Raw genomic sequence first — 14,709 nt, 5'->3', positions numbered from 1 at the left:
GACCTTCTGATCTCTGAACTGCCTGAAAGGAGCTTGGAGCCAGGGGGGTCGGGCTCTGGTTCTCAGGAACAAGCGCCAGGAGCAGAGGAAACGGCCTCAAGTTGCACCAGGGGAGGTTGAGGTTGCATGTGGGGACCAATTTCTTCCCCAAAGGGCTGTGGGGCATTGGAACAGGCTGCCCAGGGCAGTGCTGGAGTCACCATCCCTGGAGGGTTGGACAGACGGACATGAGGTTCTCAGGACATGGGGCAGTGCCGGGGTGGGGGAACAGTTGGACTCAATGATCTTGAGGGGCTTTTTATACCGTAGTGATTCTAAATATTTTTTCTCCTCTAGAAAAGCATCGTCATTTCTTGTCCTCGTGAAAATGTGTCCACAAAGTTCCTGGCCCCATACACAACTTTTTGTGGAATTCATCAGAAAAGTGTAAGTAACTTCGCAGGGTGAGTGGGAAATAACTGAACATGACCCTCAGTGTCTGCAACGTGTCTCTGACTGTTGTGTGTTCGTTCTGCGGGGTCGCCTGCAGCAGGATTTTCTGTGTGAACCAGGTAATAAAACACATCATGGAAATCCCATCGTGCTTATGTTTACCCCACAAAAATAATCTCTCCATTTCTTTAGAGTCTTTTCTTGCAAATGATGTGATTTCTGCTCTCTTCAGGCCCTTGACAGGTCCCCTTGTAAAGCAATGAGATGTCTGAATTAGTGTGTCAAAAATACAGAACTAAGAGCACCCAGACACTGAGCAGTTCATCTCAGATTACTTCATATCTATCCCCAATTTATAGCAGCTGTTTGCCCCCTATATATAATGAAATTGGTTTTGCTCTGTGCTGTATTAATTTCTGTTTGCGGGGCTGGGAATGGAGTGTTGCATAAATTAGTCTTGACCTTGTGGGAATTCAGAGACCAGAAAGGCCCGGCTTGTATTTAAAATAATAAATAAATGTCGTGAACTTCTCACATATTCAAAAGCAGTCCTGTTCCTTTTGCTGAATAATCTTTCTTATTGCACCCCCATCAATCTGGGGGTGCAACAAGTGCAGCTTCTCACTGAACAGTGGTACAGAAAGGCTCATTTTGACCTGAAATTTCATTTCTTTGAAGAAAAGCACATAACTTGGCTTTGCTGGCAAATAGCCTCTGCTTTTGATGAGCACTTAACCCGATGTGGAAATGATCCAAGAAGCCGAGGAGTGTATATCCTGCAGCCGGCTGCCCTAAAGAGAGTCCCCTCAATGCTCCTGGAGATGTTTTTGTACACCTACCTCTACGATTTATTGAGTAAATTATTGTGATAAACCCAGCTGAAAATGCTACAAAGTCACTTTCTGTTGTTGAAACTCAACAATGATATAAATCAAGGTGTGATTTGACATCTCTGCAGCTGTTTAAGAGGAAGCAGAGCTCTGCTGAGAGTCAGAGCTTGGCAATAAGGCAGCTCTGGAGACCGAGGTGAATCGTTGCTCTGAGCTTTGTGCTCCTGAAGGGTCCCCAGCTGCCCTTTTGTGTGATAAATGGAACCATGATTCAGAGCACAGCAAAATGGGAAATGCAGGCGTGTGAACGCACGTCTCCTCTGGAAAGCAGCTGAAGCCATATCTATTAGTATGTAGATGAGTTTAAAGCTGGTGTGGGCTAAGCTCCAGTTCTCCTTTTTACCTGCTGCCTCTTCTTCTGAACACTTGTGTTTGGCCTTGCCTGTTCATGTATCCCTCCTGAAAATTTGGGGATATCAAGGAATCATTTTGGTTGGAAAAGATGCTGAAGATCGAGTCGAACCTTTCCCCCACTCCTGGCACTGCTCTATGTCCTGAGAACCTCATGTCCGTCTGTCCAACCCTCCAGGGATGGTGACTCCAGCACTGCCCTGGGCAGCCTGTTCCAATGCCCCACAGCCCTTTGGGGAAGAAATTGTTCCCCACATCCAACCTCAACCTCCCCTGGCGCAACTTGAGGCCATTTCCTCTGGTCCTATCAATATATGTGAAAAATCAGTGAGGCTTCTCATTCCTGCTTGAATGATCTTCACAGGATTTTTGTTTTTCCCCCTGGGGAGCAAGTTATCGGAGATTGGTTTGTTATATAAAATACCACTCATATTACCAATGCATTTTTCACATTCTCTATATGGAAGTAAATATACTGAAAAGCTGCTGTAATGGCTAAACCATTACCTTGTGCTCTTATTTAAATTTTCTAATTCCTATTTTAATTCCCAATATTTTCTTTTTGTCAAATAGAGGATGGGTATTGATCCTCCACGCTGTTAGGTTGAACAAGGCCAAGTGCCGGGTCCTGCACTGGGGTCACAGCAACCCCAGGCAGTGCTACAGGCTCGGGGAAGAGCGGCTGGAAAGTGCCCGGCGGAAAAGGAGCTGGGGGTGTTGGTGCCAGCGGCTGAACATGAGCCAGCGTGTGCCCAGGTAGCCAAGAGGCCACCAGCATCCTGGCTGGGACCAGCACTGGTGTGGCCAGCAGGCCCAGGGCAGTGACCGTCCCTGTGCTGGGACCTGGGGAGGACAAACCTCGAATCCTGGGGGCAGTTTTGGGACCCTCATGCCAAGAAAAATCATTCTGTGATTCGAGCCACTGGAGCTTTTCAGGAGAGCGGTTTGTTCTGACTTGTGCTTGGCTGGGAGAACCAAGGGCTGAACTGTGGCAAAACGTGTCCACACAAGCCCTGGCAGATGCACATGCAGCAATAGAACGCTGTAGGACACCCTTAACATCTGGCAACAGCTGGCGATTGATGCAGGTCTGTTATATACTTGATCTCTTCGAAGCCATCGTCTGTAAGCCTCAGGCCTCCAGCTATCGTATTTTTTTTGGCAAAATCTCTCAATCGACTCATATCTTTGGGTTTCCCTGTGAACACAGTAGGAAATCCGACTGTCTTCAGGTTGAGGATCAATAAAGCCCGGTTCTGTTTGAGAAGAGTTAATTGTTCCAAAAAGTGTTTGATATTGAAGCCTGAGATGAAGATGAGCAGCCTCACCCCTTACAGACCGGACCATGCAAATTAAGACCAGAAACCTGGTTGGAATAGCGACAGACCCGTGATATTTGTTTCTTTCTCATTTCTGTTGGGATTTTACTGCTGTAGTATTTTTTTTTCTAATCCACACAGTGTATATGGAATTATTAGGAAGCTTTGGGAGTAAAGCAACGTGACTCCAGTATCCAAATTGTGCAAGCCAACACACCTATTCCGCTACATATTTATCATAGATCTATTGGTTTTGCAGGTTGCAACACCAGCGTTAACCTCTGTTCTCATAAAATCTGTATGATTGTGTTTTTCAGCCTGTTTAGAATCATAGAATGATGTGTTAGTTTAGTGGTGTTACAGTCTCTATTGGAAATGCCGCTGTCACTTGGAAAATGCAATTATTTATTATCTGTTATTTTATTTCGTGGCCATTAAAATGCACATAATGCAAACCTCAACACAACCGCTGTCTGCACAGGTCCTGACTTGGTTTCCTTTTCTCCCTGCTTTGAGTCACAGGCAGAGAATAACAATTTATCTGACAAATTTGGTGGTAATATCTCATAAAACTTATTGAGACATTGAGGTGAGAAAGCTCGTGAAGTCCCCGTGTAAGGCTATTAAACGTTAGATCGTTATCAGGCTGAAACGCTTAAGGAAACTCTTTTGGGTGTTTTAAATAAGTGTTGAGGAGATAACAGCGCTGGATGATGCACTTAGGAGGTCTCCCCAGTACAGAGTTAGGCTGTTGAGCAAAAATACCCATATAAAGGGTCACGTAAAGCTGAAATTTGGTGTTTTTCCCTTCCTGCAGGTTACCTGTCTTGACATTTCCAGTGGCGGAGGCCTTGGCGTCTCCACCGGCACAGACGGGACCATGAAAATCTGGCAGGCGGCGAACGGAGAAATAAGAGTAAGAGCATCCAGCTTTGATGTCTTGTGGTGTTTGTGCCATTACCCGAGTCATTTGACTGTGATTTTGGTCAGGTTCTCCGCACCCTGTGGTCTGGGACAGACGATAGGTTGTTTTTTTAATTGAAATTTGACATCTAGGATGTCATTCTTCCAAGGGAAATGATGCTCAGCAATCCGGAGATGAGTCGTAGGGTGAAGTTATTAATAAGAAAAGGTAGTTAGGAATGACAGCTGATGTGCAGAAGGTAACAGAGAGTTCCTGACCTGTGTGGTACAAACACTGAATTTCTTCTGCATAGAGAAGAGGTGAGGAAAAAGAGACCATGGTGGATTAACCCCAAGGCTTGCTGCCTTCCCAGTATTATATACATATATATAAAATAAATATATATATATATTTAAAATTATATATAATTATATTTTATAGATATATATAAGGTATTAATGTTTCTTGACCTATCAGTGGCTTGACAGAGGAAAAAGACATTTAACCTTCTTATTATTAACAAACTTAGCATCCTTTGCTATGTAATTAGCTACTCAAATGGCATAGGGAGGCCCAAAATGTGCCTGCTGCCTCTTCGCTCGCCCCAAATTCAGGCGACTCCATTCCAGAAACGCAAGGATTTGAACTTAATCCTCTGCCCACATGGGAACACCCGAGTTTTCCAGTGTCGTAGCTCAAATAAATTGCTTGGCGTAAAGATGATTATGATGGTACTAGCACGTAGTTCTTTGTTTTTCCAGAGACTTTTGGAAGGCCATGTCTATGATGTGAATTGTTGCAGGTTTTTCCCGTCGGGCCTCGTGGTTCTGAGCGGGGGAATGGATGCCCAGCTCAAGGTCTGGTCCGCGGAAGATGCCAGCTGTGTAGTCACGTTTAAAGGTCACAAAGGAGGTACAGAATATTTACCCTTTCAAATCCTTTATCTGCCGTCTGTATAATTGTTTTTTCACCCAAGCGCTAATGTTCAGGCAAATTCTGACATCTGGAGTATCTTTTCTAACTTGAATGATAGAGTGACTGTCAGCAAGTTTGCTGGGGACACCAAGCTGGGAGGAGTGGCTGACACGCCAGGGGCTGTGCTGCCATCAGAGACCTGGACAGGCTGGAGAGTTGGGCGGGGAGAAATGGAATGAACTAGAACAAGGGCAAGTGTAGAGTCTTGGATCTGGGCAGGAACAACCCCAGGTTCCAGTGTAAGTTGGGGAAGGAGCTGTTGGAGAGCAGTGTAGAGGAAAGGGACCTGGGGGTCCTGGGGCCAGCAGGGTGAGCATGAGCCAGCACTGGGCCCTTGTGGCCAGGAAGGCCAATGGTACCTGGGGTGGGTTAGAAGGGGGTGGTCAGTAGGTCAGAGAGGTTCTCCTGCCCCTCTGCTCTGCCCTGGGGAGACCACCCCTGGAATATTGTGTCCAGTTGTGGCCCCTCAGTTCCAGAAGGACAGGGAACTGCTGGAGAGAGTCCAGCGCAGCCACCAAGATGCTGAAGGGAGTGGAGCATCTCCTGTGTGAGGAAAGGCTGAGGGAGCTGGGGCTCTGGAGCTGGAGAAGGGGAGACTGAGGGGTGACCTCATTCATGTTTACAGATATAGAAAGGGTGAGTGTCAGGAGGATGGAGCCAGGCTCTTCTCGGTGACAACCAGTGATAGGACAAGGGGCAATTGGTTCAAACTGGAACACAGGAGGTTGCCCTTAAATTTGAGAAGAAACTTGTTGGGGGTGAGGGTGTCAGAGCCTGGCCCAGGCTGCCCAGGGAGGTTGTGGAGTCTCCTTCTCTGCAGACATTCAAACCCGCCTGGACACCTTCCTGTGGAACCTCAGCTGGGTGTTCCTGCTCCATGGGGGGATTGCACTGGATGAGCTTTCCAGGTCCCTTCAACCCCTCACATTCTGGGATTCTGTGATTTAAAAGATTGGTAGTTGTTCTCTTAGATGAAACTGCTTCTCTCACCGACAAGCGTTTTCTTCATTAATTAAGGTACAAAGCGTCTCCTCCTTGCACCCAGATCATCCTGCTCACCTTCAATTGCTCCAGAACCTCTTGCTTTTATTTTTTCTCTTGCCTGGAAAAGCATAAAGCAGTTTATTATGGTCCTGCAGAACTGGGGCAGGCAATTATCCCCCTCAAGGACATGTGCGCTTAAAAGTAAAGCACAGTGAGAGCAGCTGCAAGGATACTTCAGCAATTATTCCTTAAGAAGGGCTGGAATAAGCTCATTCACCCTTGTACCAAAAGCACATGTTCAACTGCCTCTGCTCATGGTGTTGCTGCTAAAAAAGGGTAAATTCCTCACCCTTCCTCAGTTTAATTCATGTAACGCTTCACCAGGCTCTAGTTTTATTCCTGTTTACACCTGGCCCAGAGCACACTGGGTCTGTCTTTTCATGGTGTTTGCTTCCTAAACGATGCCAACTTGAATGCTTGGGTGATGCTGAGCGAATGCAGGTGAGCTGTGGATGTGTCTCAGGCGCCCCAAACTATTCCCCGAATTTCCCCCTCCCTGAGCAACACACACATACAGGCTCATTTTCCCTGTCTCACAGGGTACTGGGCTTCATTAAAAAGTTTTATAAGTCCCATGGCTGCCTACCCAAAACTTGATTAACTTGAAAACTCATTTTGCGCTGAACATGCCATTATTCTAATGTGATCTTTTTTGTGTGGATTCACAGAATCACAGAATGGACTGGGTTGGAAAAGACCTCAGAGATCATTCCGTCCAAGCCTTGGTCCAACTCCAGTCCATTGACCAGATCATGGCACTAAGTGCCATGGCCAATCTCAGTTTCAAAACCCCCAGGGCCAGTGAGTCCAGCACCTCCCTGGGCAGCCATTCCAATGCTGACCACTCTCTCTGCACAGAATTGCTTTCTAATCTCCTGCCTCAATTTTCCCTGGCAGAGTTGAAGCCCATGCCCCCTTGTCCTATTGCTGACTGCCTGGGAGAAGAGCCCAATCCCCCCTGGCTAGAACTGCCCTTCAGGTCGTTCTAGAGAGTGCTGAGCTCAGCTCTAAGCCTCCTCTGCTCCAGACTGAACAAGCCCAGCTCCCTCAGCCTCTCCCCATAGGGCTTGTGTTCAAGTCCCTTCCCCAGTCTTGTTGCTCTTCTCTGGACTCGCTCCAGCACTTCAATCTCTTTCCTGACCTGAGGGGCCCAGAACTGAACACAATACTCCAGGTGTGGCCTCCCCAATGCAGAGCACAGGGGAAGGATCACTGCCCTTGTCCTGCTGACCACGCTGGTTTGGATACAGGACAGGACACCATTGGCCTTCTTGGCCACCTGGGCACACTGTTGGCTCCTGTTGAGCTTCCTGTCCATCAGTCCCCCCAGGTCCCTTTCTGCCTGACTGCTCTCCAGCCACTCTGTGCCAACCTGGAGCGCTGCAGGGGGTTGTTGTGGCCAAAGGGCAGGACCCGGCCCTTGGCCTTGGTGAACTTCATCCCGTTGGAATCGGCCCATGTTTCCAGTCTATCCAGATCGCTCTGCAGAGCCCTCCTGCTTTCCAGCAGCTCCACACTCCTTCCTAACTTGGTGTCATCAGCAAATTTGCTCATGGTCTCAATCCCCTCATCTAAATCATCAATAAAGATGTTAAACAGGACTGGACCCAACACTGACCCCTGGGGGACACCACTAGTGAGTGGCCACCAGCTGCATGCAGCCCCATTCAAAATACTTTGCCGCAAATGTCCTGTGAACAACGGAGCTTTGCTTCTGAAGTTAAACTTTTATTCACTGCGTATAACTCCAGCCCAAACTGCTGCAGTGTTTGCTTGACTTGTCGTTTGAGCTTCTCGTGTTTGATGACCTCTTCTCTAGGGAAAGTGTCGGTTAAATCTTTTAACTGACTGTTCCCTTCCAAAAAAAGACCCCACTGTGTCATTTTCCAGATCTAGACCCAACATCCCACACTGAAATGAAGTATTTGGGGTATGGCAGCACCTGCAAAGTGTTGCTGTAGCTCCATAATGTGGATGCTGCTTGCCCCATAAAAACTTTGGGGGTTATCCAGAGCTGGAGTTGGTGGTTTTCTAAGAGTGCTGGACCAGGATATTTCCTCCCCAAGCTAGGGGTTAATTATGGAGCTTGAAACCCGGCAACAGCTGCGATATCAACTCAGTTCAAGCCAAGATGTTGTTCATCTGCCTTCCCGCTGTCTGAACGTGACCTTTGCTTTGCCACAGGTATTTTGGACACTGCCATTGTGGATCGGGGAAGAAACGTCCTTTCCTGCTCCAGAGACGGCACCGCGCGCCTCTGGGACTGCGGAAAATCCGCCTGTCTGGGCGTCATCGCCGACTGCGGCTCTCCCGTCAATGGCATTGCCGTGGGCACCGCCGCCGACTCGCTGAACCTGGGCACGCCTGAAAAACCTCCTAGTAAGGATCTTACCCTTAAAATTCCCCTTCGTTTCCATGTCCCAAACCTCTTAGGGTTGTCACCGATAATCCCGAGTACATGGCTTGCTGCTCTGTGCCCTTGGGAAGGGGTCGCCAGAAGAAAGAATTTCAATCCCGAGGAGGAATTAAGCCTTGTAAATCAATTAGTGATGAAGACAGGTCTCCCTGATTACTGGCCCAACCTTATGTCTGGACTAATGTTGTTATAGGTTTAGCAGGGGTGATCCAAACTGTCAGGTTTTGGTACCGTCAAGACTTGTTGCGTAGCCACTGCTGGAATTAACTCTTGTCCTTTCGCCAGGTGATCGTGAGATTGGGACAGAAGGGAAGATCCTGCTGCTGGCCCGAGAAGACAAGAAGCTTCAAGGAGTGGGACTGCAGAGCAGGCAGCCGGTAAGGAGTGTGACACTGGCAGTGTCCCTGCCTGGGAGACAGCTTGGAGATAGAATCACAGAATCGTTTTGGTTGGAAAAGCTCCTCAAGATCATCAAGTCCAACCGTTCCTCCACCCCTGGTGCTGCCCCGTGTCCCTGAGAACCTCATCTCCATCTGTCCAACCCTCCAGGGATGGTGACTCCAACACTGCCCTGTTCCAATGCCCCACAGCCCTTTCTGGGAAGAAATGGTCATTGCTGAACTCACCCTGCAGTGTCCTCTTTCGTCTATTCCTGGGAGGAGAGAGTAAAACCAGGTACAGTGAAGGATGTTTTCTCTCCTTCCTACTGGCCGGATTTTTATCTGGAGGTTTGAGGAGTAAGAATTGCTCATGATTTAACCCTGGGTATGGGGAAGACAGTATTTAAATTTAAACAGTGGCCAGTAGGTGTCATTGTGAAAGCAGGAACTACAGGTTGCCTCATCCAGCCAAGGTGGAAAGCTGCTGTTTCATCTGGCAGGTGTCTTAAGCAGCATGCGAAGGAGACCTTAGTGTGGCCTTTCCGTGCTTAAAAGGGGCCGAGAAGAAAGATGGGGACAGACTTTGGAGCTGGGCCTGTTGTGATAGGACAAGGGGTGATGGTTTTAAACTAAAGGAGGGAGATTCAGGCCAGACGTGAGGAAGAAATCGTTGCCCTGAGGGTGGTGAGAGCCTGGCCCAGGTTGGGCAGAGAGGTGGTGGCTGAACCATCCCTGGAGACATCCCAGGCCAGGCTGGACGGGGCTCTGAGCAACCTGAGCTGGTGAAGATGTCCCTGTCATGGCAGGGGTGGCACTGGGGGAACTGGGAAGGTCCTTCAACCCAAACTATTCTATGATTCCATGACCTCAGGTGGTCACCAGTCCATCTCCCTCCTCTTAGAAAAGGAAAATGGAGTTGGTAAATCTCAGGTACTGAAAATCTTATCAGGACTATCCTAGACAGTAGCACAGGAGCTCCTGTTGATGTAGGATATTGAACTGCTTGTGGTGTTTGTGGAGAGTAAAATTTAGGGTGGAACGAGTAAGCTCACTGAGGCAAAGCCCTTGAGGTGCTGGAGTGAGTGGAGAGAAGGGAACGGAGCTGGTGAGGGGCTGGAGCACAAGTGTGATGGGAGCGGCTGAGGGACCTGGGGGGTTCAGCTGGAGAGCAGGAGCTGAGGGGAGACCTTCTGATCTCTGAACTGCCTGAAAGGAGCTTGGAGCCAGGGGGGTCGGGCTCTGCTCCCCAGGAACAAGCGCCAGGAGCAGAGGAAACGGCCTCAAGTTGCGCCAGGGGAGGTTGAGGTTGGATGTGGGGAACAATTTCTTCCCCAAAGGGCTGTGGGGCATTGGAACAGGCTGCCCAGGGCAGTGCTGGAGTCACCATCCCTGGAGGGCTGGACAGACGGACATGAGGTTCTCAGGGACATGGGGCAGTACCAGGAGTGGGGGAATGGTTGGACTCAATGATCTTGAGGGTCTTTTCCGCCCCAGATGATTCCATGATGCTGTGGCAAAGGCTGACCTGGAAAAACTCGTAGCCTCTGTATGAACGGCTGCAGCTCTGGAAGGAATCAGAGAATCATTGTGGTTGGAAGAGACCCTTGAGATCATCAAGTCCAACCATAACCTAACTCTGGCACTAGCCCATGTCCCCAAGAACATCATCTCTATGTCTTTTAAACACCTCCAGGGACGCCGTGCTCTTTGCCAACCTGCCACACAGATCTGGTCTCTCTGCTCTGTGGGTTTCTGAACATTAATTTGAGCTCAGCAGCGGTTTCTCTGTCACTGTGTCACATCCTTTCTCCAATGGAGACCCAGGAGCGTTCACTGATTGTGCTGTCTCTGCTGATTTGGCAAAACTCATCCTGGAGCACCATTCTCCTCATCTTGGAGCTGCTCTGGGTTTGCCAATGTGTGTCCATGACTCACAGAACAGCTGTCCTGGCTTCTAAACAAATCATTGCTTCTTTCTCCTGGGTGTCCTGTGTCCCCATCTGTGGATTTGTTCCTGTGTTCTCAGGTGTTCCTCTTCATCGGATCCGACGCCTTCAATTGCTGCACATTCCTCTCAAGCACCTACATCCTCGCAGGGACGCAGGACGGGAACATCTATCAGCTGGATGTGCGGAACACCAAGTGAGTGAGCGCCTGGGGCTGAGAGTATTGAAACAACAACTAGAAACCAGATTTTGGGCTGGGAAAGAGACCTGGACTAGTGGTTCTGGCAGAGAAAGCCCCTTCAAAAAGGTGGACACAGCCCCAGCTCTGGCACCGTGAGCTCCTGAGCGTCTTGCAGACATTTTTGCTTCTCTTGGGGAGATGCTTTTGCTCAGATTGGTGATATAATGGGATGTTGCGTGGGAAGCACCTCCTAAAAGACTTTGTGCTGGATTTGGGCAGTTACTGAAAAGCTTTTCAGTCTTCTGTGACCATGGGTGCTCTTGGCATAGCCTTACCTTGCAGATTATTGCTTTTAAAATATATATTAAAAATTACATTAATGTACTGTCCATATTACGTTATATATTAATATCTATGTGATTATCTGCATAGATGAGGCTCTTGGGATCATGGGTTAATGCCAATGTAGGGTTAATGGCTGGACTCGATGATCTTGAGGGTATTTTCCAAACAAAATGATTTTATATATTAATATATAGATAAATTTAGCAGAAAACTTCTTAACAGCAGTGTTCACAGAATCAGAGAATATGAGGGGTTGGAAGGGACCTGGAAAGCTCATCCAGTGCAATCCCCCCATGGAGCAGGAACACCCAGCTGAGGTTCCACAGGAAGGTGTCCAGGCGGGTTTGAATGTCTGCAGAGAAGGAGACTCCACAACCTCCCTGGGCAGCCTGGGCCAGGCTCTGACACCCTCACCAGGAACAAGTTGCTTCTCACATTTAAGTGGAACCTCCTGTGTTCCAGTTTGAACCCATTGCCCCTTGTCCTATCACTGGTTGTCACCGAGAAGAGCCTGGCTCCATCCTCCTGACACTCACCCTTTCTATATCTGTAACCATGAATGAGTCCCCCCTCAGTCTCCTCTTCTCCAGCTCCAGAGCCCCAGCTCCCTCAGCCTTTCCTCACACGGGAGATGCTCCACTCCCTTCAGCATCTTGGTGGCTGCGCTGGACTCTCTCCAGCAGTTCCCTGTCCTTCTGGAACTGAGGGGCCACAACTGGACACAATATTCCAGGGGTGGTCTCCCCAGGGCAGAGCAGAGGGGCAGGAGAACCTCTCTGACCTACTGACCACCCCCTTCTAACCCACCCCAGGTACCATTGGCCTTCCTGGCCACAAGGGCCCAGTGCTGGCTCATGCTCACCCTGCTGGCCCCAGGACCCCCAGCTCCCTTTCCCCTACACTGCTCTCCAACAGCTCCTTCCCCAACTTACACTGGAACCTGGGGTTGTTCCTGCCCAGATCCAAGACTCTACACTTGCCCTTGTTCTAGTTCGTTCCATTTCTCCCCGCCCAACTCTCCAGCCTGTCCAGGTCTCTGATGGCAGCACAGCCTCTGGCGTGTCAGCCACTCCTCCCAGCTTGGTGTCCCCAGCATACCTACTGGCAGTCACTCTGTTCCCTCGGTAGTACACTCTATTCCTCCCACCAAAAGCACAACCCCTCCCTGTCCTTCACCCGTGACACTTGAGTGTCTTTGTCAGATCTCAACATTTACCCTTCTCCTCATTCCAGCACCAAACTGGAACTGAGCTGTTGCTTTAAATGAGTTTTCACTCCTCATGTAGTTTTAACCGTGACTTCATGTTATTCTTCCCGTGTTCACGCGTTGAAATGGGCTTTTAACTACAGACCATAATACCCATGCCTTGTTTCTGCTCCTTTTTCTAGCACTCCAATCCAGGTCATCCACAGATCGGGGGCACCGGTCCTTTCTCTGCTCCCGTACCGAGACGGATTTGTTGCCAGCCAAGGTAACGCGAGTGCCGCCTTGTGCCAGTAGAAATTGTATAATCGAAATTATATCATCGAATTGAGGAGCTGTGCGCTCTTTGCATGTTGTAGGAGGTATATTCTGTGCTTGCTCTTTGCTTTGTGATTTCCACCTCCCCGTGTCTGTCCAAAACGGGGCGTCCAAGGTGCTTCTCGACTGTTGGAACCTTTTCCATCTCTCCAACATCCTCACAGCCCCTTTTCCTTTACCTGGGCGCTTCATACCCTGTGATTGGGTGTTTCTGATGGACCGTTTGTGATTAGGAGCATGGCTTATTTCTTCCCTTGATATCTCGTGTAGGCGATGGAACCTGCTTTGTCATTCAGCAAGACCTCGATTACGTCCTCGATCTCACCGAAGCAGACTGTGACCCTGTGTACAAGGTACGGAATATGATACATCACCCAAAATAAAGGATGTGGGGAAAAGTGAGGCCAGGTAGCAGAATTCGTCAACCCACATAATGGATTCCTTCACACAGCTGCCTTTTAAGCTTTTTTTCTAGCTGAATAATGTTAATATATTGCATTAACAAATCCTCTGTGGTATTCGCTGGCGTTATCGCCATGGTGCAGGAGCAAAACCGAAGCTTTCCATAAAGAAATGTGAATTAATAGAACAAGGGCAAGTGTGGAGTCTTGGATCTGGGCAGGAACAACCCCAGGTTCCAGTGTAAGTTGGGGAAGGAGCTGTTAGAGAGCAGTGTAGGTGAAAGGGAGCTGGGGGTCCTGGGGCCAGCAGGGTGAGCATGAGCCAGCACTGGGCCCTTGTGGCCAGGAAGGCCAATGGTACCTGGGGTGGGTTAGAAGGGGGTGGTCAGTAGGTCAGAGAGGTTCTCCTGCCCCTCTGCTCTGCCCTGGGGAGACCACCCCTGGAATATTGTGTCCAGTTGTGGCCCCTCAGTCCAGAAGGACAGGGAACTGCTGGAGAGAGTCCAGCGCAGCCACCAAGATGCTGAAGGGAGTGGAGCATCTCCTGTGTGAGGAAAGGCTGAGGGAGCTGGGGCTCTGGAGCTGGAGAAGAGGAGACTGAGGGGGGACTCATTCCTGGGGATCAGTATGGAAAGGGTGAGTGTCAGGAGGATGGAGCCAGGCTCTTCTGGGTGACAACCAGTGACAGGATAAGGGGCAATGGGTTCAAACTGGAACACAGGAGGTTCCACTTAAATTTGAGAAGAAACTTGTTCCTGGTGAGGGTGGCAGAGCCTGGCCCAGGCTGCCCAGGGAGGTTGTGGAGTCTCCTTCTGTGCAGACATTCAAACCCGCCTGGACACCTTCCTGTGGAACCTCAGCTGGGTGTTCCTGCTCCATGGGGGGATTGCACTGGATGAGCTTTCCAGGGCCCTTCAACCCCTCACATTCTGGGATCCTGTGAACACTCCAGACCATAAAGTCGGTCATTTCCCCATTTGGATCTAACAGAACAACTCATGTGTGACCACCTCCCTGCTCCACGAGCTCCTGGTGAAACCCTGAACTCCCTAAAAGCCCAGGAGAAAAGCTTATCTTGGAGAATTCAACTTTTAACTCTCACTTGGTGTAAATATTGCGCTTAAACACTCATTTATTCTTGTTTTCCCTTTTGTTTTCCCAGGTAGCTTCTTGGGAGAAGCAAATTTACACGTGCTGCAGAGACGGGATAGTGAGGAGATACCAACTTTCCGACCTTTAAACATTTACATTGACCAAATAGAGAAAAACCGCCTCAAAACTCCTTTGCCGAGCCCGTTTTCCTATGTTTGAGACGCCTATCTAGGAATTTCTGAGCTGTATAGAAGTCATTGAGGCTGTTGTGATCACCGGGACATTTTTAGCGAATGGTAATTTTCTTATTAAAACACAACTAAGATCTTTTATTCCTTTGGAGAGCGGCTCCAAGAGGGTTTTGTGTTGTAACCACGTTTTATTTTCACTGCCGAAAAACTGTGTCTAAGGGGGGAGAAAATTAAATAGTGTAGCCCGTAATAAAGTAACTACTTTGATAATAATTGCGTGGAAAATAAATTTTCCGAGAAAAAGGCTTTTTTTGGGAAAA

At 48.9% G+C, this 14,709-nt stretch overlaps 1 protein-coding gene across 2 annotated transcripts; it reads left to right on the top strand.

The window, feature by feature from the left end:
- The first annotated feature begins 342 nt into the window (after positions 1-342).
- Positions 343-14,662, top strand: PAAF1 (proteasomal ATPase associated factor 1). Of its 2 annotated transcripts, XM_065833907.2 has the most exons (9): positions 343-426; positions 3,810-3,908; positions 4,658-4,808; positions 8,100-8,294; positions 8,617-8,708; positions 10,738-10,853; positions 12,573-12,655; positions 12,976-13,058; positions 14,269-14,662. In XM_065833907.2, exons 2-9 carry the CDS (start codon positions 3,873-3,875, stop codon positions 14,344-14,346), a joined length of 834 nt encoding a protein of 277 aa, XP_065689979.2. In that variant the 5' UTR covers positions 343-426; positions 3,810-3,872; the 3' UTR covers positions 14,347-14,662. The 2 variants fall into 2 exon arrangements, with proteins under 2 accessions (XP_065689979.2, XP_071669407.1); XM_071813306.1 differs by lacking the exon at positions 343-426 and having other exon boundaries at positions 4,699-4,808.
- The last annotated feature ends 47 nt before the right edge of the window (positions 14,663-14,709 follow it).

The sequence above is a fragment of the Patagioenas fasciata genome, chromosome 1 (assembly GCF_037038585.1).
Source record: "Patagioenas fasciata isolate bPatFas1 chromosome 1, bPatFas1.hap1, whole genome shotgun sequence".
Taxonomy (NCBI): Eukaryota; Metazoa; Chordata; class Aves; order Columbiformes; family Columbidae; genus Patagioenas; species Patagioenas fasciata.
This window is presented reverse-complemented; position numbering and strand designations above follow the sequence as displayed.

Excerpts from the sequence above, each read along its gene's own strand:
- PAAF1 (XM_065833907.2), top strand. The coding sequence starts at position 3,873 with ATGAAAATCTGGCAGGCGGCGAACGGAGAAATAAGA. Across the intron at positions 8,295-8,616 it reads CACGCCTGAAAAACCTCCTA|GTGATCGTGAGATTGGGACA; the intron begins GTAAGGATCTTA and ends TCCTTTCGCCAG. Across the intron at positions 8,709-10,737 it reads GACTGCAGAGCAGGCAGCCG|GTGTTCCTCTTCATCGGATC; the intron begins GTAAGGAGTGTG and ends CTGTGTTCTCAG.